Raw genomic sequence first — 23,761 nt, forward strand, 5'->3', positions numbered from 1 at the left:
TTCCATAAGTCCAAAGCATTCCCAAAACTCTCCAGGACAATTGGACCCTGTGAGAGCCGCGCAGGGTGACGTGGCAGTCTATGGCGCTTATTCTGCTGTAGCTAAACTAGATCTGCATACTACGGGTGACGCAGCCAAACCGGGGCCAACAGAATCACCATCCCTTGATGGGTCGCTATTCTTCCAGCCTATCATTTGCAATGGGGAAAAAAATAAAACCGTTCCTTTGTTAGCCACGGTTGACCAAGCTGAAAAATAAAGCAGCTTTCTTGTTGCCCGCTGACACCATTAGATTGAATGACGGTCTCTCCCAGCACCTTACAGTTTTGTTGAAAGCACTCCGGGAAAAGGACCGCTCCCCCAATCCATAGTCTAACTACTGAGATAGTCTGCTTACAAGTTGCCCTACTTGCGTTGCAAAAACAGCTTGTAGGTGGGAGCCCTGATTCACCAATCATCCAAGAGGGAGGGGTGTGTGGCCTAGTGGTTAGAGCTGCTGCCTTAGCACCCTGAGGTTGTGAATTCAATTCCAGCCTGCTCCTTGTGACTCTAGGCAAGTCACTTAATTCACCACTGCCCCAGGTAGTTAAGATTGTGAGCCTGCCAGGACATACAGAGAAAAATACCCGATTACTATTCTGTTCTGTAATCTGCCTAGAAACTGAATGATAGTGCAGAATATAAATCCCATCTATAAATAGATAAAATATATCTGCCCAGCGAAACAATAACTATTGATGTATACCACCGCTGTGACATTGTCCGAGAAGACGCTGACCACATTGCCTTCCGAGGTCTTTTCAAATGACTGCAGAGCTAGGCAATTAGCTCTTAGTTCCAATCTGTTGATGGACCATTTTCTCTGAGATAGTAACCATTGGCCCTGGACCGGGTTACCCTCGCATTGACCTCCCCAGCCACAGACTGGCATCTGTCATCAGTATCAACCAGGAGGAAATGCGGAGAGGCAAGTCTTTGGATAGTATCTCCACTCATAGCAATTGATGCACCTCTGCTGTCCAGGTCAACGGCATCTAGAGCAAGTTCCTCTGCAGAGACCAGCGGGATAACAGCGCATTCTGAAGAGGGCGCCCAAGGTCCTCTCCCTAGCCCAGGGCTGCTACAGACTCTTGGTTGGTAGTGCCCACTAGCAACCCGGAATCCTCTGAACCTCAGGATTCACTGTGTGTGAGTGAATTCACCTCCATACATACTAGTTTTTTCTGACTGGTCCCCTGGTTCTTGTGGAGCACCTTTCTGCCCTGGACCACGCTCTGTACAGGTAAACCCCCCTGAACAGGCACAGGTATGCTACCAGGCTGTGCAGACACGTTATAATTCATATAAGCTCCAAGCAAACTCTACAAATCAGAGTCAAATCCCTGAACTGGATCTCCTTAGAATCCTAGCAGGAACATTTGCTGTCTCCTCAAGGGTTCCAAAGCATCTGCATATTTGCATTTTGCTTACAATGCTAAGTCACAATCTAAGAGCCCTAGTTGGGATTTTTGACCCAACATTTAAGCTTGCTGTGACTCCAAGACCCTGGAGAGACTAGAGGGGACTAAGCCCAGTGCTCTCACCTACCTCACATGCCCCACGGCACATGGATGCTCATCAGCCGGTCATCCAACACAAAACTGGCATGATACAAGGGTAGAAAGGTCTGAGTCCATAGAAATTGTCTTATCAAAAGACAAGGTGTTTTGAGACAGGTCGAGGTTTTTAAATTAAAACTGAGACATCTAAGATGGCCTGGGAGAGCTCTATAAAATGTACAAAAATTCAGAAAAGGGGTTTTTGAGGAGGAGGACCCTATAGGAAGCCCCATTTCTTGAATCACCCTGAAGTCTCCCATAGAGAGTAATAGACTATACTCACAAAAGTGCTTAGTGCTCCGACTGCATCAACTCACACTGCAGATGGACAATGGAGATTTCTGCTTCAGACAAGCATAGAGGATTCTTCAGCCACTTGTCTCTTCAGGCTGGCTTTTAGACAGGCTCAGAGCCTGAAACTTTCAACCCCACTAGCTGCTTACGCGTCTTCAGGCTGTAAGGGGGGGGGGGGAAGAGAAAGACACCCGCTACAGCCGGCACTCACTGCAGCTCTCTGGACCAACACGAGGCAACTCAGCCTGTGCTCAAGCACCTGATAAATCAGGGGTGAACAGAACTTCCAGGGGAACATGCCCTGAGCTATCTGTAGAGCATCGCATGGTTTTATAATTAGTTATAGTTAGTTTATAATTGACTGCTGTTCTAGCTGACTTCTAGATGAACCGAGTTCTGTCTGCCTTCTGAATGAACCCAGTTCTTATCATCACTGCTTGCTGACTTGCAGCTTAACTGTATTCTTATCAGGAAGCTTTTATGATCAAAAAGAACGTTCAGCCAGAACATCTGTTCTGGCTGACTTAGATCTGAACTTTTACGTACTAAAAATAACAGGCTGTCTTTTATGATATAACTTGTTTTCTACTTATTTTGCATAACTCAGACATAACCGCTCATATTTCCGAATATGTATCATTCTGTATATGAAAAAATATAGTCGACTATTTTAAGCTGAACCATATTTGAACTGATGATCAGAACAGACTGATAAACTTATTTTTTATTTACTTTTATATAATCGGGAAATAGCCACAGGAAGTTGAACATTGCATGTAAATGTTATAATAAAAGGAAGCCCCTCAGTGTTAAGCTGGAAGCTCACCTGTGGAGTAGACGTACTGCCAGGATCTTTTCCCATGGAGCTCTCCTGCTTGACCGTGATGAGCTTATTGGTGGCTAGGATGCTGGGAGCCATGGTGATGTATTATTTTTCTTTCTGTTGCTAATAAATGCTATATTCAGTTTTAAAAGGAGTTAGTGTGTGTGTGTTAGTCTGTTTTGCAAAAGAATTTAGAGGGAGAAGAAAACATTTTTCAGAGGGTTTTGTACTAACTCCTAGTAATATTCACAGTTAGGCAAAACAGCTATCCTAAGAATTAGTGCAGGTTGGCTTGGTAAGTGCCCTGAGAGAGGGGTGCTCCCCTCCCTCAACTACAGCCCTCTGATCCAGAGACTGTATCTTTTCACAGGCCGAACTGTCCCAGAAATCCTGAGAACCTATGGAGCACTGGAAAGTCTCAAACTGCTGCTTAAAATCCAAAAAATATAAATCATTTGGGGGGGGAGAGAGGAAAAACTAAGGAAAGGAGCACTATCCACCGATACAAGGAGGTGGAGCGGAAAAGATGTAAAATTTGCAGGTATAAGAGAATAAGCCACTGGTCAAGCCACTGGTCACTTTTGCACTGGAACAGATTTTATGCTGCTTATCTTAGGAATAAGCAGTTGATTTCTCCAAGTCCATCTTAATAATGGCTTATGGACTTTTCTTTCAGGAAATTATCCAAACCTTTGTTAAACCCTGCTAATCTAACTGCTTTCACCACATTCTCTTGCAATGAATTCCAAAGTTTAATTACATATTGAGTGAAGAAATATTTTCTCCAGTTTTAAATCTACTACTTAGTAGCCTCATTGCATGTCCCCTAGTCTCAGCATTTTTGGAAAGAGTAAACAAGTGATCTGTACCCTTCTACTCCAAAGCCAACTCCAGACTCCAATCTTTATTTTATTGTGCCCAGAATAACTTCCTGAGTCAGTATATCATGCTCCATCTCTGGCTCTATTCAAATCAAGGCTAACAGCCCACCTTTTGCTGTTTTTAACTCTTAACCTCCTATACACCTGCTAGTACTCATGTTCGTTTCAATTGTTCTCAGAATAAATAATTCTCTAATCCTTTCTCTTGTTTGTAAGCTTTGTTGTGTGTACAGGACTACATAAATATAGTAGAAACGATTAGTAGTAGAGATAAGAGAGAAAGAAGGCCGAAAAATATTTACCTAGTTTTTTTCCTTATGGCCATTGCTCACACTTCTAGTTGGTGCATCGTTATCAGTTCTGAAACCTCATGGAGAGTGATTTTCACCTCTAAACGCGACAACCTCATTGGAGCGCGACATCACTTCCCTATCAGATAGCTGAAAAGTAGGACGCAGAGCCAACCAGAATGCAGCACTCCAGCTGCCCAATCAAAGATTGTATGCTTCCTCAAAGTTTGTTTTTAGGTAAATCATTAAGAACAAAATTCTCTTCCCTACAATCAGTTGTGCTGAGAAAGCACAAAACTGACTTTCACAACTTTAGGGAGAAACAGCTTAAAGGCAGGTTGGAAAGCTATATTAAATATCTATAAAACCAGCAAGATGAAGTGGGAGTAGTATGGTGCAGTGCAATGGCTATATAAGAGAGAGTAGCTGCAGCATTCTGAAGGCTGTATCATTGCCTTGTCTATGTTCATGCTGGTAGATGGAGGACTGACATTTAAAGCAATTGTAATTTTAAGGCATTAAAATGCTTCTTTGAACTTAGATGGAAACATTTTAAAGTCGAGCCCCAGAAAGGGGGAAAAACCCCACACACTAAACTTTTCTCTGTATAAAAAGATGCATCATTTGATTCATGCCTACTTTCAACTGGCTGACTTACTATTTATTTTTCTATCAACTCTTTTCTAGTATCTAATTTTAGGATGGCTCATGTTTTTAGTAATCAAATTTCAGTCACTACCTTCAGAACATGAGTACTGCCAATGTGTGTTAAGAATCTCAGGGCTCTTGGAATCTGAGACTAACCTTTGACAAACTCCATCACCAGCTACTAAAATACATAGATTCTGATACGAAAGATTAAACATTGCTTCACGTAACTGCTCAGAATATGCTTGACCAAAATAACACATATGCTTAACTAGATTCTAATTTCATAGACTGCATTTTAAGCTGCCACATTACAGGTTCTAAGGGTGATACTGGCTAGAATATGCCCCCCCCCCCCTAATTATGCTCCATGAAGTTTTACTAACATTTCTCAAGGTAAGTTCGTTGGTCCTATAAATACAGTACTATAAATATAGAATTTAGCTTCAGATACAAACAAAGAATTTTCATAATCCCACTGCCTGGAGCCAGCAAGTTTCTCGAGCGTAAAGATATGGTAGAGTACCGCCTCCTAGTGGTCACAACAGATGTGAAAATGGACAGCAGGAATATCAGACTACGTAATGGAAAATAGTGTAATAAAGAATCATCTTGTCACTACATCATCAGAATTCATCCCCCAGGCAGTAAAATACACCAAACCACCACGACAGAACCTCAACATTCAGGTACCCAAAAACAAACAGCAGAAGTAAGAAATCTATCAAGTCAAATAACCTCAACAGATGACAAAGTTTAAGGCAAAAAAACAAACTTACATTAACACAGAGTTTCTCAATCAGTGATCAACATCTGCATCATCAAACTGTCCTGTAACTGCTGGAGCCACGTCCACCTCCATTCCATCTGAGAGCAAAGCAAAATCCCCTTCAGTACTTCACAGTACAATACCACACAAATGCAAAAGGACACCTCCTTATGCTGGTGTTGCAAATAAAAAAAAGAACTGCCTAAATGAGTATTTTTATTATTTCATATATCCGATATCTCAACTAGTAAAAAAATGAGAGAGAAAACCACAAAAACGAGTACAATTTTATATTCACTCAAAGGCAATCTATATGTGCTTCAAGACAAAATTAAGACAACTATGTTAAGTACAAATTATTCTATTCCTACAATAACCCCAAAAAGATATAAACATTACCTTCAAATTCTCTGACCGAATCTTCTGATCGGACTCCAGCCATGGTGTGCTGGTTGCCTACAGAGTTGGCCAACATGCCTTCTAATCTTTCCAGCGTAGCCTGACCTTCTGAAGTTAAATGTAACAATCCTTCTTCATATGTGTAAAATGTGGAAATGTCTCCTTGTGCTCGCTCTGCAGAGAAAAAAACACAAGACATTTCCTTCCAGATTCAGAACAGTTCCACACTGTTCAGATTCCTTTTGAAAATGTTACAATGCTTTGGTGCCATAAGACCATTATAAATACACAAAGAACCTTAATGCACTTTTTAAGTTTCCCTGTTTATATTTTAAAATTTTCTCCTCACCAAAGTGGTAAATAACTGGCACGGTACAGCCAGAGCATTATCCCATTAAATCATTTGTGCCATCCTCCTATAAAAACACCAGAAAGTGCAAAGGTGTTCTAGAAATAATTCTAAAACAGAAACTTGAAAATAGTCTCCGATTAGACACTTCTCTTCCAAAGAAAAAGGTCATCCTCATAGCAACAAGATGCACTTAATGTATAATTTGCAAAGGCACAAACTGGCCCCATTTAAGTCATATTATACACCAACTGCAAATCTAATATAATAATAATAACTTTATTTTTGTATACCGCCATACCCCAAAGAGTTCTAGGCGGTTCACATTAATTAGACAGAGATTACAAGAGGTTACATATCAAATTGATCATAGAGTTGCAAACAGCAAGGAGAGAGTAGGTACAAGTGGTTACATATCAATTATATCATAGAGTTGCAAACAGCAAGGAGAGAGGGTAAGGGGGGGAGAGGAGGGCGACGGGGGGGGGAGAGAGTAGGTCAGAAGGGGGGGAGGAGGAGGATTGAAAAGGGGCTTTAAGAGTCTTGGTCTCAGAATAGGTGAGTTTTGAGTAGTTTTCTAAAGTCAAGGTAGTTGTAGGCCTTGAGGACCATTTGGGCTAGCCAGGGGTTTAGTTTGGCGGCTTGGAAGGCGTAGGTTTTGCCCAGGAATTTTTTTGAGTGGCATAGTTTTAGGGAGGGGAAGGCGAAGAGTTGAATTTTACGGGTGTTCTTATAGTTGTGGTTAAGGGTGAAGTGAGGGGTGATGTAGCTTGGGGATAAACCAAATATTGTTTTGTAGCAAAAACAGGCGAATTTGAATATGATTCTGGATTCTAGTGGGAGCCAGTGGAGTTTGTGTTAGAAAGGGGTGATATGGTCCCATTTTTTCAGGTTAAATATGAGGCGGAAAGCGGTGTTCTGGATCATCCTTAGTCTCCTGATGGTTTTCTTTGTGGAGCTCAGGTAGATGATGTTGCAGTAGTCCAGTGTGCTGAGGATGGAGGATTGTACTAAGAGGCGGAATGAAGAGTCGTCAAAGTATTTCTTTATGGTGCGGAGTTTCCATAGTATTGATATAGATTTTTTTTTTTTGTGCACAAAATACCCAAATGCTCATAGGATGTTTCTGTAACAATGTCATCAGGAAATGCCAGTTCATGTACTTAGACTATACTATATATGAAAATCAAATCTAGACTTGCATGGAAAATCATCATCATTTAAATGTGCACTTAATCTGCCATCAGTGCTGTACACTGTAAAACCACCCTGATCGCAGTATATAAATTTTAATAAACTAGGTTAGGCTCGGCACCCAGAAATGGCAAGGCTTATGCATGTGGCAAGAGGAAGCAGCATAGGTGCTTCCGTTAATCCTTTATGAGGATGCGAGTCCAGAAGTGTTATATGCAGACTGCATGAGAAGATCTACTGTTTCAGAGAAGGAGATGATCTAGAGAGGACATGAATTGAGGTTGCAGGGTAGCAGATTTTGGCATAACATCAAGAAATACTTTTTCATGGAGAGGGTGGTGGATGCCTAGAATTCAAAACATGTAGGATGAACATAGAAGATCCCTATATAGAAAGGGGATGAATCAAAGCAAAACTAACTTCATATTTTCAACATGACACAGAGGAGTGTAACCTGGCCAGAGCAGCAGGTACAACTCTAGCTACCTTCTTGGGTAGACTGAATGGACCATACTGGTCTCATCTTCCATAATTTATTATGTTACTTGGTTACCAGAAACTAATGTGGCTCATTCCAAAGTGACAAGACTGGATTAGGAACTGGTTGAGTAGAAGGCACAGAGGGTAGTGGTAAAAAGAGCTCTTTTGAGGAAAGTGATGTTACCAGTGGTGTGCCACAAGGTTTGGTTCTTGGGCCTGTTCTTAACATTTTTGTAAATGATACTGCTGGTAAAGTGTGCCTCTTTACGGATGATGTTGTGGATAACATGAAGAAGGCCCTAATGAAGCTTGAAGAATGGTCCAGAATTTGGCAACTAAGATTTAATGCTAAGAAATGCAGTCTTGCATTTGGGCTGCCAAAACCCAAGGAACAGTAAAGTTTAAGGTGTGAAGAACTTTTGTGCACAAAACAGAAGCAGGACTTGGGTGTGATCATATGATGATCTTAAAGTGGCCAATGAATGGCAAAAGCTAAAAGGATGGTTGGGTGCATAGGGAGAGGAATGGCCAGTAGGAAAAAATGAGGTAATGATACTCATTATTCTGCCCCACCTTATGTGGGCATTTACTCAGTTTCTTGTATAAGAACAAGTTTAATGCCCCGATTCAGTCAGTGATCATCGCTAAACCTGTTTTCACAGGTTTAGCGACGATAGCTGCTAACTAACCCAATTCACAAAATGGCCCACTGTGCGTTTTTCCCCTTGATCGCCCATTTTCCGATCTGGCCATGCAAATTTGTAAAAACCCATGCAAAATAGCCAAGCGACTAATTCACTAACATTTGCTTGGCTATTTTGCATCAGGTTTTACGATCCTAAAACCCGAGAGCGGTAGACCTGTCAGTAACTGTGTTAGACAGGTCTGCCTGTTTTTATTTTCATTTTTTCCCCCATGGCAGATATTTTTGCGTGTATTACACATGCAAAATATCTGCCCCATTTAAAAAAAAAAAAAGAAATCTCCCACCGCTTGCAATGCCCCCCCAACAAACATGCGCCCCCCGCAACGCAACGCCCCCCCAAATGGCAAGAGGAATGTCCACTCCCTCCTTCTACCGCAATGCCCCTCCTGTATCCATACCTTTGGCATTAGGAGGAACTGCAAACACCTCCTGCTCCTCCGCCCAGTCTGCTAAGCCACTGGGCCTTAGGCCCCTCCCTGGTGCATCATGTGATGCACAGGAGGGGCCTAAGGCCCTGATTGGCTCAAACATCTCATGCTCCTCGGAGGGGCCTGAGGCGTTTGAGCCAATCAGGGCATAAGGCCCTGCGTAGTAGGCCAGGCGGAGGAGCAGGAGGTGTTTACGGTTCCTCCTGCTCCTAACACCAAAGAACACAGGGGAAGGGGCATTGCGATAGCAGGAGGGAGTGGGTATCCCTCCTGCCATTTCAGTGCAGGGAGGGGGAGATGCAAATGCCGAAGGCAGGAGATTCAGCGCAGGGTGGGGGAGTGGGCATCCTTCCTGCCGGTTTTTTGGGGGAAAGCAGGTGGGCTGGCGGGAGTCGTGGCAGGAGGGAGTGGGCATCCCTCCTGCCAGTTTTTTCGGGGGAGCAGGCAGGAAGGGTAACGGTCCTTCGGGAGGGGGGGCGCCACGATTGTTGTTTTTTTTTAATGGGACAGATGGTGTGCATTTAAGTCACACAGAACATCTGTCCCATTAAAAAAAAAAAGCAGAAGCTCTGACAGCAGAGACAGGAGGCTGTTTCTCCTGTCACTACTGTCAGAGCTCTGCACTAACTCAATCGCTCACTGAGCGATTGAGTCAGTGAGTTTGCATGCAAATGATTTACACCTCCGTGCAAATCATTTGCATGCAAACTTGATAGTGAATCAATACGCTGTTTGAAAATTGGCCAACTGCGATTGAGTCGCTATCTTTAGTGAATCTGGGCCTAAGTGTTTATGCTAAGATGTATAAGTAAAGTGTGCTCTGTGGACTTAAATCCCCAGAGGGCTTTGCTTTTCACAGAGAGCTAGGCTTCTTCAGTCAGAGAGAACAGTTACCATATTTATAGAGCGCAAGGCTGTATGAGAATCTGAGTTTAACACTGTTCTCCCACCAGGTTGTCAGCCTTCTATTTCTAAATCTAAATACAGCTTAGTTTTTGTATCTAAGTCTGGAGAATAGTATTATTTCCACAAGGTGTGAACACACTCCCAGCTTGAATAAGAGGGGTTGGTAGAGATAAGATTCTGTGAAAAGTGAACTACTCTGAAGTCATCAGTTGTAATAAGTGTTTATTCTTTACTTCATGTTATTAAAGAAAGTTGTTCAAGAACTAGAGGCTGGCTGATAACACAAAATTACAGAAGTAAGGATTAACGGTAATGGAGCTTCATACAATTGCCAATATAACTCAAGAGTGAGTTTAATAGTGTTTGGTCATTCAGAGAAGTCTTGTTTTCAGTACAAAGCCGGAGGAGATTTCAATCAGGAAATCTACAAAGACATGTTCAGAGAAGTTGTAAACTGTCCACTAAAGCTAGTTAGCACAACCCTGTATAAGACCTCTGGTGACATCTCATTAAAAATATTGTATATAATTCTGGAGACCACACCTTCAAAAAGAGGGCTTCATCATAAAGCATACGAGGATAGACTAAGATCTCAATATGTATACTCTGGAGTAAAGTGGGAGAGGAGAGAGATGATAGAAATGGTTAAATAAATGAAATACTGAAAGGAAGCTTTGGAATGAGGAGGCAGAGGATGAAGTTAAGAGGATAGAATAAGCAAGTTCACAAAATACTTTTTCAAGGAGTGTGTGGAATGGAACCACCTCTCAGTGCAGGAGTCAAAAAAAATGTATCTGAAATCAAGAAAGCTTGGGACATGTATACTGAATCTCTAAGGGAGAGGAAGGGATAGTAGATGGCATGGACAGGCAGATTAGATAGGTGATAGGTGATATGGTCTTTATTTGCTTCTATTTTTCTGTTTCTATGTTTCTCTTTCCTCTCCACCGCTTCCATACCCAATCTCTAATGCAGCCCTCCTACTCCTACAGGCTTTGAAGCAGTCCTCCAAGTGCTGACTGGGTTAAAAATCACAACGGTGTTTGCCCAAGACCTCTCTGATTAGAAGCTTAAGAAAGTACCTCTTACATCCCCTCATTTAAGTAGAAGGTAGCAATAATAGCAGTCTCCAGTGGCTCAACAGGATGAGTTCAACCTTGCAAGGGTCCAGGCATGAAACGTATGTCAGGTGTAAGACATATAGCAAGCCAAAAAAGTGTTTGCCTTTTAGCAATTTTTATAAAGGAAAATAAAGTATCACCAACAGGCTCTATAAAATACTGAGTGAAGTGGAATGGTTAGACATGAATTGCTTGTTTACTCTTTGTAAAACTACTAGGACTAGAGGGCACACAATGAAGCAACTAAGTAGTACATTTAAAAACAGACCAGAGAAAATATTTCTTCACTCAAATGCGTAACTCGGGAATTTGTTGCCAGAGAAAACTGCATTTTAAAAAAGGTTTGGATAATTTCCTTAAAAAAAAGTCCATAAGCCATTATTTCTGCTGGACTTGGGAAAATCTACTGTTTATTCCTAGGATAAGCAGCATAAAAAGCACAGTTACTCACCTGTAGCAGGTATTTTCCAAGGGCAGCAGGCAGATATTCTCACATGTGGGTGATGTCATCCACAGAGCCCAGCACAAACAGTGCAAAAGTGTACTGTCACTTTAAAAGTCTCAAGACTGCTCGCACCGTGCATGTGTTGGTGTCTTCCTGCCTGATGCTGGCTCGCAGGACCTTCAGTTCAGTAACAAAGCTAACTAGGAGATATGGGAGGGTTGTGAGAATATCTGCCTGCTGCCCTCAGATAACACCTGCTACAGGTAAGTAACTTCGCTTTATCCAAGGACAAGCAGGCAACATATTCTCACAAGTGGAACTCCCTAACTGCCAGGATCATGCCTCCTGTGCGGTTTTTTCTAATTTTTAATATGATATTACACTGTTTTCTTATGTCTCGTTGTCAGAGTTTGATAACATTTTACTTATTTTTATTAGTGGTTATTTTTGGTGTTTCCAATATAGCTTCTATTCCAGTTATTTATGGACGGCATTTACCCTATACTCCTGCCTCTGTCAGACCACAGATTCTTATTCCTTGTATCCCACCTACTCTCACAAAATTCTTTAGTGTCTTCATTACTTCCTATGACTACCTCATCTGATTGCATAATGGTCTGTTTTCTCTGAATTCTCATACACAATTGACTTTTTTTTTCCTTTTTCTTTTCTGCTTTAAATTGTAGGGCAATTCGATCAAAGACCTTACTTGTTCAAAATATTTTGGAATGTCACCCACGATCTTTGTTTTTACTACAGAAACTTGGCTGAGTTTACCAGATAAGTACTGCGCTTATTTTTCTCCTAGGAGTTATGGTTCGCGAGGTGGTGGAATAGCTTTTTTGAATCCTACAGATATTTCAATTATTCAGATACCTTTTTCTTTGCCTCCTCTGTTGGAAGCTAAGCTTTTTCGGTTCCCTGATGTAGAACATCATGTATTATTAATATATATTCCGCCAGATCTTTCAAAACAGGTTCAGGACTCAGTTTTATTTTTCTTTGCTAATTTGGCTCTTCATTATGCAAATCTTATAGTGTTTGGTGATTTTAATATTCATTATAATAATCCACAATGTTCTTTTGATTTCAGTTGTTTTCTTTACTAAATGAGTTGGGTTTATTCCAACATGTTTCTCAGCCACCTCACTTAGCAGGTCATATTCTTGATCTTGCTTTTTCACACTTTTCAGATCCTTGGTTAGTCACTTCCTCTGTTTCCACTATTCCATGGTCTGATCACCCTATTGTGGAAATTCACTTTTCTAAACAGCGTCTAGTAGTTTCTCATCAGCCAACAGTTACTATTACAAAACATGATTTTGGATCTTGTGACATTTCTTTATCTCCATTATTCACTAGTTTTCCCTCCGATTTTACATCATTACTGGTTTCATCTCGGGCATGGAATGTTTCCCTTCAGAATGCTATTTCAACATTGGTTCCAACTAAAAAAAAAAACTCAAATTAAAATTCCTTAGGAAACCATGGTTTTCTAAGGATTGTCAATCTTAACGTAGCTTACATGCATCTGAACGGAAATGGTGTTTTATCTCTCAGTGCTCTGGACCTTGATAACTTTCGCTTGTTGTATTCTCAATATTGTGCATATGTTAAAGTTTCTTGTCATAATTATTTTATTGACCAACTTAATCAAGTTCCAAATAGATCTAAGCAGCTTTTTATCACACTGAATAAGCTTACAAACGAGTGTACCGGTTTGCGAGTGTTTTGAAGACGAGCAAAACATTCGTAAAATCGGCGCCTCGGAAACCGAGCATGCCTCGATTTACGAGCACTCCCCCGTGATCTGGCACCCTCCCCCCCACAATCTGAAGTCCCCCAGACCCACTCTAACCCGCTTCTTACTTTCATCTGGGCCTTGGCACCAGCACCGGCATGTCCTGTGCATTGGTGCTAGTGCCCAAAGATCGGCCTCCTCTTCTTGCTGGGGCTTGAGCATCTGCGCATGCTCAAGGCCTGCGAGTTCACACTCTCTCCAAGATCCAGTTGTTCTTCTATAATAGTGGTAATAAGGTTCCAGAGAGAACGTGCAAAACTTCTCCTTCACTAAGTATTTGTTGAGAGGCGCTTGGAGGTCTAGAATTGGATGGATGCCTCCATTTTTTTCAGTATGAGGAAATATTTGGAGTATAACTCTCAGTCCCTCTCCTGCAGAGAAACTTGATCTATGGCACTGAGAAGAGGGCTGAGAGCTCTTGGTAAAGGAGGGCCCTCTGCTGGAAATCAAAGAGACTGTTTTTGGAGGGTTCTTCCGTAAACTAAGGGCATAGCCCCGACTCACAAAAAACCCCAAAATGCTTAGAGAAACTCTAAGAAACAGCTTCTCAGTTCCAAGGAAAACTGAACTGAAGGTCTCCCAAGAACATCAAGCGGGAAGGCACTGATGCATGTGCGATGTGGGCAGTCTCAAGACTTAAAGTGACAGTACACTTTTGCATTGTCTGTGCCAGGCTCCATGGATGACGTCACCCACATGTGAGAATATGCTGCTTGCTTGTCCTCAGATAATCAGTTTTTCTCCTTGGGATCTGGCCAGGCACTTGTGACCTGGGTTGGCCACTGTTGGAACAGGATACTGGGCTTGACGGACCTTCAAGTCTGTCCCAGTATGACAACTCTTATGTTCAGGAAGTTGGCAATTTGAAACCATGCCAACTTTATATAGGCAGTTATACTGTACATGATGCAATCTTGTAACAATTCAATTACACCTTGCCAATAGTATGAAAAGTCATTTTATTATGGCCTCAGCACATTCAAATTCACCTTCCTCAAATACAGGTCCACAAAGTAAAAGTAGTAAAGTGCACAAACAAAATCTTAAGATGCCAGACTCTGCATACAGTACACCACCAGAGAAATAGAAAGAAATGTATTTATTTTTGAACAGTGCAAAATATAAAGACAACAGTTGTAAATTGTCAAAACTGACATATTTCAGTCACCAAATTGAAAATAAAATAATTTTCCTACCTTTGTCTGGTGATTTTATTTTTCTGAAAATCTTGTTCCCAGTCTCTGAGTGTACTTCCCTCTGCCTGTGCTCTTAACTTTATTTCCAGGGCTTCCTTATCCATTTGCTGTTTTTCTCTCCTCCTTCTCTTTTGCCTTCATCCATCTTTGGAATTAAATTTTTCTTATTCAGCTTTCTGCCTCAATCTTCTTCTCTTCCCCTCACCTCCATCTATGCGCACCATCTCTTGTCTCTCTCTTTGCTTTTCTTGCATCCAACATCACTTTGTATTCCTGTTTGTTCCCCATGCCCAGCAATGTCCCTCTGTTTCTGTTCCTATGGTCTTCTCTCCATCCATCTCTTTGCAGTGTCTCTTTCCTTCCCCATATCCAGGTTCTCTTTTCATCTGCGATGTACCATAAAACAGCGCTTAACTGCACTCCACTCTACTTCACTTTTGAAAAGGTAGGCAGGGAAGGGCAAAGATGATAAAGAACCCCTTTTTAGAACTGTTGATTTAAAATTGGAAGGAGGTGTGGAAAAAGATGGGGATGGGAGGCTGTAGGTTCCCATTAAGAAAGCCATGGTAAGTAGCCCCACTGCTGCCCAACTTGTTCCAACATCACTTATTCATGCTTTACTGTGTGCAGTGCCTCCCCCAAGACCCCATCCTTCTGCTCAGTTCAGGTAGACCTTACTTTCTCTATCCCTCCCCACTTTGTAAATCCGGCATCCCTTCCTGCCTGCTCCCAGATCAGAAATATAAACATACAATATCATCAACCAAATGCTTGGGAGGGGGGAGGAAAAAACCCAAACAACAACTTTCAAAAGTCTACTCTTTCTAAACTAAATTAAATTCTCTTGTCATTGTACATCAGAAGAGAGTTCCGTCATGGCACAACATGTTATGGTTACTTATATTTGATATAGTGCCTTTCTTGAATCAAAAGCAAAGTGGTTTACAACCTAACATTATATAAATTGGAAACAAAAACCAATGTGGAGGAATGATGTTCTTGAGATGGACTTTATTAATATTAAAATAATATTAAAACTTGGCAAACCACATAAAAACCTCTAGGGCACAGTCCGCTGAAAAGCTTTGGACCCTGGACCCAACATGGTCCGTGTTTCAATAGAATGTCTTCTTCAGGGGTCCTAAGAGTAGTATTATGAGTTTCATCCCACAGTGTCCCTATGAAGTCCTATGGTAAAGATACGTGGATAAAAATGCCAGTCGGAAATTAACTGATCCGTAAAAGCTGTGTGCAGGACAGGGGCTCAAAACGCTGTTTGCCAAGTTTTAATATTATTTTAATATTAATAAAGTCCATCTCAGGAACATCATTTCTCCACATTGTTTTTTGTTTCTTCTTGGATTTGTCTGTGGAAATCATTAGGTCAATTCTCTTGTTTTCGTCATAAATTGGAAACAAACACCATGTATTAAATTTTATTCTTCTTTCTTTCCTACTGAACAAGAGAATGACAGAAGGAAGGACTGGGCTGCCTGGTCCCTCCTGGGATCTATGCTCAACCACAAGACTTATTAAAAAGGTGGATTTTCAAAACCACTCTAAATTTAGGGAATGAGGGCTCAAGTTGAATGCAAGTGGTAGAACATTGCACAGCGTAGTTGATAGTAAACAGAAAGCTGGATGTCTCTAGTTCTTTACCCTTTACAGTAGCAATGCCTTCTGATATTTTGTAGGGACTAAGCAATTCACTTTCAAAAGTGTTAAATACTAATATCACCTCAAAAGTTAATACAAATTAGAATAAAAAACTGGTAAACGGGGATTTTGGTTTGAAACAGCAATACAGTGACAAGAATTTAGATAATTAAGCTAAGAGTCAAAGCAAAGGATCTGACTTATTTAAAAGTGTTTCAATTAGTACTGCTGCGCCATAAAATTCTAGCGCCAAACTTACTCACCATGTGCTTCTACATCATACTCTTCTCCTTCAAAATCATCATCAGAGTCTTCATCATCTGGGTCAGGGTGTAAAGCCTGACAGTCACACATTGCCGCAAACATTGCTTCTACTGTATAGAACAGATACTTCCAGTCAGTCACTAAACAGGAAATGCAGCACCACTGAACACAATACCTGCTTCTCAGATAAAGACGTTTTTTTATTTTTACTGGAGGGAAAAATTCATTTTGGCTCTATGGTGCTGTAACCAGCTGAAAATTCTTTTTTCTGCCTGGTTTCAGCTAAAAGGTAATTGTAAATTTTCAGCCATGTTTTCAGTTCCAGCCAAAAATGACCATGTATTTTTGGTGGAATCTGAATACTTGTGCTTTGTCTATTTCTCTCCATCCCTTCCCCCATCTTCCCTCCCTCATCTGTAGGCCCCATTCAGCCTATCTTACAATCCCTTGTGGTCTAGGGGTGTAATATCTCACTAAATATAGGGAGTTCTAAATGTAGTGGCTCTACAAATGCTTTTAAACCCAAAATTACAGATTTAAATTATTGCTAAAAGCATGATAATGAAACAAAGAAGCTAATTCCTGAGGAGTTTATAATGTCAGCTGCTCCACTGTGCATTGTCCCTGACAAAAGAGGAAGCACTGATCAACCAGTCATCCAGATAAGGGTGAACTGGCAACCCCATCTTCCTCAGGTAAGCTGCCACTACCACCATCACCTTGGTGAAGGTCTGAGGTGCTGTTGCCAGCCCAAAGGGCAGGGACAAGAACCGGTAATGCTGTCCCAGAACATGAAACCACAGAACTTGCGGTGGGCTGGAAATATGGGAATCTGTAAGTACGCCTTCATAAGATCTAGGGAGATCAGGAATTCCCCCAGAGCCACAGCTGCAATGACCAACTGCACAGTCTCCATTTGGAAGCGGGGAATCTTGAAAGCCATATTCACGTGCCACAGATCCAGAAATCGTCTCCAATCTTCGGAGCCTTTCTTTGGCACAATAAAGTGTACAGAGTATCTGCCTGAGCCTGAGAGGTCACATGACACCGGCTCTATAGCTTAAATATCCAGTAAGCGCTGAACAATAGCCTAGGCTCCGAGTGCCTTGTCCGGGCATCCAGACGGAGAATCCACAAACCTATCTGTCAGACTGGGCAAATTCCAGCTTGGAGCCTGATCGAATAATGTCCAAGACTCACTGGTCTGCTGTAATGCGCATCCAGGTAGGCAGGCAGAAACTCCGAGAGGCGGCCCCCTATCCTCAGAAGGGCATCTGGCATCCTGGCATCATTGTGACTACCTGGCAGGGTGTGCAGGATGGGTGGCAGAAGGATGGGAACGCCTGTAGCCGGTGTACCAAACTTGGGAGCTCTGGAAAATTCTCTGCGATGTGGAATGTACATACTGTCTGGAGCCACAAAAATTAGAATGCCCAGAACCCCTGGAGGATCTTGATCTACTACTATCAGGCAGGGTCTTCGGGCGACAGTCCATTACCGAATCCATGAGGTCATCCAGGCCTTTGCAAAATAACAGCCCCTTAAAAGGCAGCCTTGATAAAGTTGCCTGGGAAGTAGAATCACCAACCCACTGCCTGACTCAGCTCTGAGCGGGCTGAAAGGGAGAACACTGACACCTTTGTCAGCACTGTCAAAAGGTCATACAAGGTATCCGCTAAATAAAGTGTCCCAGCCAGCAGCAGTAGCTGAGGAGGAAGCTCCACCGTATCAGTCTCTAGAATGCGCAGACAGGCGCATGCAACATATGACATCGCCACAGCAGCTTTAATGCCTAAATTGGCCGTTTCAAAAAGTTTTCCGAGGACCACATCCACACAGCGGTCCTGCATATCTTTCAACACAACTCCCTCGTCACTGGGAAGAGAGGTATGCTTAGCCACCTGTGCCACCAAGGAATCCACCTTGGGCTGCCCCAAAAGCTGCTGACATTCCTGCGCCAGTTGATACAAGTGGGACATAGCTCTAGCACTCTTCAAAGGACCTTCCAGAGAGTCAAACTGCTCATAGACCATAAAACTCATATCTGGATGCCAGGGAATGGTCGCAGATTGCAAGCGCATACTACAAAGCTAGGGAGAAGAAGTGGACGGAGTCAGCCGAGTCACTAAGTTCAATTCCTGCAAAGATTTAGCAATAAGATCAAGCAGAGCCGCAAACTTAAATAAGTGCAAGACAGGAGGATCACCACCAGGAACCGGAGCCCCCAAGGGATCCACGGATCCAACACACAAGTCTGGAGCAGGGGGAGGCAAGCATTTCCCCATGGGTACCACGCTGTTCAATGATACCAAATTTGTGCCAAAAAACATGATTTTTTTACACTTGCCAAAACTTAAAACCAGCAATTTTAGGATTTTTCAGGAGGGGGAACAATTAGAAACACAGAACCCCCCACGTTTTAAAACTTTCCCTGATGTCTCTCACAGGCTGTCAGTTCTGAGTTACTCACTGTGACCTTATACACTGGGCTGCACCTGTTTCCAGCTCTCTTCAAGTAGCCGGAGAATTCACTGCCACAATGCTGATCCTCGAGCTGCCGGTCAGACTCCACTGTCTAAACTTGCCTCCACCCCTGCGGAATACCGGATGCGCACGAGGACAGGCTGAGGTGTGAAAACGCAGCCGACACATTATGGAACATCGCGGAGTCCCCTAAGCATGCTAACAGTCTGCGCTCGACCCCTGCTTAACAGAAAGTGAGACTACTTCAGGGACGGCCCTGAGCTCCAATGACAACTATGCAGACTGGATAAGAGGTGCCCGAAAGGTTATCAGCCTGTCAGCTACGGACTGAAATCTGTGAATTCTCAAGCAGGCAGAGCTCCAAATTTGCTTCAAATGTGAAAACACCCGCAAAGGGGATGAAACTATGTCAAATTTAAAACAATAAAATGAGGAGAGCAGAACACATACAGCTGCAGTCATGCATGCAAAAGGAAAAGACCGTAGAGGGCGTTAAACTGGTCTGTGAAGTACGCTGGAAGCAGAGTGAAAAATCCAGAGTGGATTCCTTCTCAGCATGTGAGTATGGGGAAATAACCCTATTGTCTAGATTAGAATGTCTCACCTATTGCACTGCAAACACCTTTTAGCACTGGGTTGTGGCACAAGCCTCCCACATTTAATTGCATCAACCCTAATAACTGTCAGTGATGAACTTGCTGTAAAGTGACTATTGAAGGAAAAGAAATCTACCTGGCATTCTACACTACCATATTTCATTTGAGATACAGACTAACAATATGCATTATACCACTTATCTATTTTGGTAAAATAGTCTAAGGAGCAAACACTTACAGGCTGACTTATCACTTGGCACAAATCTGATTTCAGTGATTGGTTCATCTTCATCATCATCATCATCATCACTTTCATTTTCCATCATATTGGATTCTTGGGTTTTCTCTGTTTTAAATAACCAAAAATAAATGCTATTTGTATAGCATTCTAATACTAAAATGTATCATGTGCTGAACATAAATAGTAGGGCTGGTTCCCTGGTTTTTCAATATTTGCCCAATGCAGGTTCAGTTCTTTACTATCTTTTGTAATACATGTGGATAGGAGTTTGGTGCAATATGGATGAAAACATGGTAAAGTAGCAGCGAGAATTATACATTACAAAAGCTTCTTGCCATTGCATCTAATACTTCCTACGGTGGATACCATAGGGGTAGAAATTCAGAAGTGGGACAACTAGATGATATTTTTTTCACACATCTGGACTTAACAAAAAGACAGTATATCTCAATGTTTGACAAAGGTATAAGTTTCCTTCATAATGAACCAAGTCTGCATAGCAAGGACATCTTGGCCAATCCAGTGCCACAAAACCCAGACTATCTTAACTCTATCCTAGCAGAGTCAATGGGGACAGGACTCCTGACTGAGGGCACTTCTGCATGAGGACATCTAACCTTGCTGCCCTTTGCTTTGACAACTGAAATTAAGGGAACCAGAACACTTTGCCTAGGTCATTCTGGAGCCTTTCCTTTGCTGCATCCTGCTCTTCAATAAATGAGATGTTGCATCAGAGGGGCAAAACAGAGGCAGCAGAGGAAAGGGTTGGCTTAGGCAAGCATTCTGGTTGCTGCTGCCCACAAAGAAGAAAAGGTTTAATGGATGGGGAGAAAGGGCTGGGGAAAGACGATGGAAATGTGCGCTGGATTTGCAGCAGAGGAAGGGAAGGGAGAGAGACGTGCTGCAACCTTTTTAAAAAAAAACAACAACAAAAAAAACAACCTGCTTTTTGTGCCAGCACTAAGACACATGGGTTGAGAACCACTGTTATAAGCCTAAAAGGACTTTGTCATGATTGCAAGTGGGGGAAAGACAATGAAGAGACAAAGTCCTTACTTCTATTAGTGCTGCTCCCACACACCTTTAGCTTCTTTGCTTTAGGGGAGCGGCAGTCTGCAGCCCCTTGGGGGACTGTGGTCCCCCTCCCCAAGACACAGGTCTATGGGTACTTCTCTGCAACAGCCTGCTTGACATATGCCACATTAGCTTGTATCCAGTTGGGCTCTGGGGCCTCCATGGTTGGAATCCACCACCCTGAAGATGGACTGGGTCAGACACTGAAGACCTCATTACTTGGGATAGAGATGCATTGCAAACTTGAGTAAACAGCAGCAAAATGGCCACCATTCCCACCAAATGTGGGAGCTTCATGAACTGCATGGCCTGATCAAGGTGGTGGTGGTGGTGAGGGGGGGGGATGACGATGGGATGGCACACAGGAGACAGTACAATCTCCTTGTTATGAAGATGAACCCAGGAAACTGTATTCTAGGTGAGGGAGCCAGTAACAGTGCTTCTGCACCAGCTGCTGCAAATCATACACCACTGATTGCTGATCAGGGCTCCTCATGGTGGTCCCAGAAGGGCTCCCTCATCCCTGAACATCTCGAGCTACCTTGTGCAAAACTTGGGAGATCCCTGGGCCACACACCTACAGAGCCTGTACTTCTCTGCTTGTTCTCTGGGAAATTCCAGTCGGCACTAGTCTTTAAACTTGTGATGTCACTGGAATAATTCAATATCTCTAACCTCCATCTACTGGGAGGAGGACTCAACCCTTTTGCCTGGACTATTAAATAATCATAACTGTATTGAGGAAAGCTATGCCAGCAAGCCATGATGGGGAGAGGACGCCAACCTTAGCTTTATAGTAAGAGACATTGGTGGTACTGTGGGTGGCTGAGAGGGGAATGGCTTAACCAAGTAAACAAAGAACAAAGCAGAAACCAAGGCACCAAAGTGCCTCCTAGCTTTGTTTATAGCCATAAAATGGTGATCTCTGTTAAGAACTCTAGTACTACTTACTACAGATTAAAAAGAAAAATCCACACACCACATTTTCAGTCCTGTGGCTTGTTGTAGTGCCTTATTCGACTGTATGGGAAACCTACAGGTGATGTTGATATAAAGCCACATCCGAGCTACTACACTTGTTCCTCCTTTTTATTGTATGCATAAAAACAGAATAAGTCTCTTACCTCCAAGCTTGGCATTCACCATGACATACAGATGTTCCCGAGGATATACACTTACATCCCTAGAGACTGCATGTAAACCGATGGAGGGATATTCCAAGGAAAAGCCAATTCCAGAGCCATCCAACCAGGACAATCGGCTGAAATGAGATACAGGTAAAACAGAGGGGTTGTTAAACAGCACTGATATAGTGATTCTTATACAGCATGAATAAGTAGGTTACTAAAGATAAACCAAAAGAAACATTTTATAGTCAAATCAGAATGAAAACTTTTCCTTGATTCCTATTAGACCAGTCCAGATCAATGGGATATCCCCCTACAAACAGATAGAGGCAGAGCTCTTCCAGACATAATGGAAGATTAGGTTTATACCTTCGATAATCTTCTGTTAGTCCCTGGAGGATTCCATACGCTAGGTGTTCAATCGCAACCCGCAGTCCAGGTATTGCAGAAATCCACAACTTTTATGCGCACATGCTCCCCCTCCGCCCCCCCCCCCCCCTTAGCCTGAGAGCTGGTAAACAAATCCAGTTAAGTTCCAAAACCAAGCAACACACCTGAAGAAATCCATGACAAGGGGGTTTAGGGGAGAATCCTCAACAATAGAAGTAATTCATGAACTGGCTTGCTATGCAAAATATCAACAAGTGATAACAGGCATAAAGGCAACTTAGAAAAACATTAAGAAACAATGTACACTTCTCCCTCCGTATTCGTTGTGATAGGGGATTAACAGAACCGCAAATACAGAAAAACCGCGAATAACTTTTTCATGTTATTCGCTGTTTTCTATTAAAAACCATGGTGAATATAGTGAAACCGCGAATAACTTGGTGGGAGACCTGGTCTGTTCCTGAAGAAAGTGCTAGGAATCAGCAATTTTCTCTGTAAACGCTTGGAATTAGCGATTTCTCTATGCAAGCTGATGTAATTTGGGGGGGGGGGGTAGGAGCTAGCAAGCTAAAAAACGCGAATGCTGAAACCGTGAATACGGAGGGAGAAGTGTAGTACTAACCTGCAGTGAGCACCCCAAGAAAGGCCTTCGGGAATGTGCATATTCACAGAAACTCTCCACAGGATCTGCCAACTGGCTAGAAAATCTTCAAGCCTGTAATGAGAGTAACCAAGGCAGAAAGGAGCAGGCTACTCCAAACAACTGAGTGAATACAGAGAGGGTGAGTCGTATGGAATCCTCCAGGGACTAACAGAAAGAAGATTATCAAAGGTTTAAACCTAATTTTCCATTGTGTTATGTACCTTCCAGATTCCATACGCTAGGTGATGTACCAAAGCCATGTTAGCTAGGGAGGGACAGAAGAGATAGCCCTCAAACCTGAGGTCCCAAAAAACGGCATCAGAATGCATTACCACAACCATTCAGTAAAACCGGGTAAAAGTATAAAAAGTGAACCAAGTAGCCGCCCTGCAAAGTTCATCAGGATGAAGTGAGCGAGATTCTGCCCAAGATGCCCCCACACTTCTCGTTAAAAGTGCTTTAAGTGAAATCAGCGGCTGCGTGCCATGGGCGATGTAAGTTGCAGAAAAGGCCATTCAAATCCATTGAATGATAGAGAACTTGGATGCCAGCCTACCCCAGCGAAATGCAGCAGTTAGAACAAAAAAGGAAATCAGACATCCTGAACTCATTAGTCTTCTTCAAATAATGGAGCAAGACCCTCCGGATATCCAATTTGTGTAAGATCTGATCTTTGTGCTCTGATGAAAAGAAAGCAACCTAACCTCCTGATTGACATTTAAGACCAAGACCAATGTCAGCAAGAAGGAAGGTACAGTAAGGAGGAAAAACACTCACATCCATAATACGGAAAAAGAGTTCCCTGCACAAAAGAGCACAAAAAAGCTCCAAAATACACCGTAATGAGACAATTGTGACCAGAAAAACCGTTAAAAAATTCATCCTATAGTGGTTCAAAAGGGGTCTCACCAAGGCCCTGAAAAACGATAGCAAGATTTCACGAAGGGAAAGGAAGACG

At 42.4% G+C, this 23,761-nt stretch overlaps 1 protein-coding gene across 2 annotated transcripts in view; it reads right to left on the reverse strand.

The window, feature by feature from the left end:
- Window positions 1–23,761, reverse strand: part of CLNS1A (chloride nucleotide-sensitive channel 1A) — a 42,086-nt gene that overhangs the window by 8,318 nt on the left and 10,007 nt on the right. Inside the window, exons 2-6 of one of the 2 annotated variants that reach the window (XM_033948718.1) lie at window positions 21,768–21,904; window positions 19,567–19,674; window positions 16,248–16,358; window positions 5,703–5,876; window positions 5,314–5,401 (exon numbers count right to left, since the gene is read on the reverse strand). In XM_033948718.1, coding sequence (XP_033804609.1) covers window positions 5,334–5,401; window positions 5,703–5,876; window positions 16,248–16,358; window positions 19,567–19,674; window positions 21,768–21,904 — 598 coding nt within the window. In that variant the 3' untranslated portion in view covers window positions 5,314–5,333. The remainder of the gene's footprint in view (window positions 1–5,313; window positions 5,402–5,702; window positions 5,877–16,247; window positions 16,359–19,566; window positions 19,675–21,767; window positions 21,905–23,761) is intronic. The other variant, XM_033948719.1, reaches the window with a different exon arrangement.

Source organism: Geotrypetes seraphini, chromosome 6 (assembly GCF_902459505.1).
Source record: "Geotrypetes seraphini chromosome 6, aGeoSer1.1, whole genome shotgun sequence".
Classification (NCBI taxonomy): Eukaryota; Metazoa; Chordata; class Amphibia; order Gymnophiona; family Dermophiidae; genus Geotrypetes; species Geotrypetes seraphini.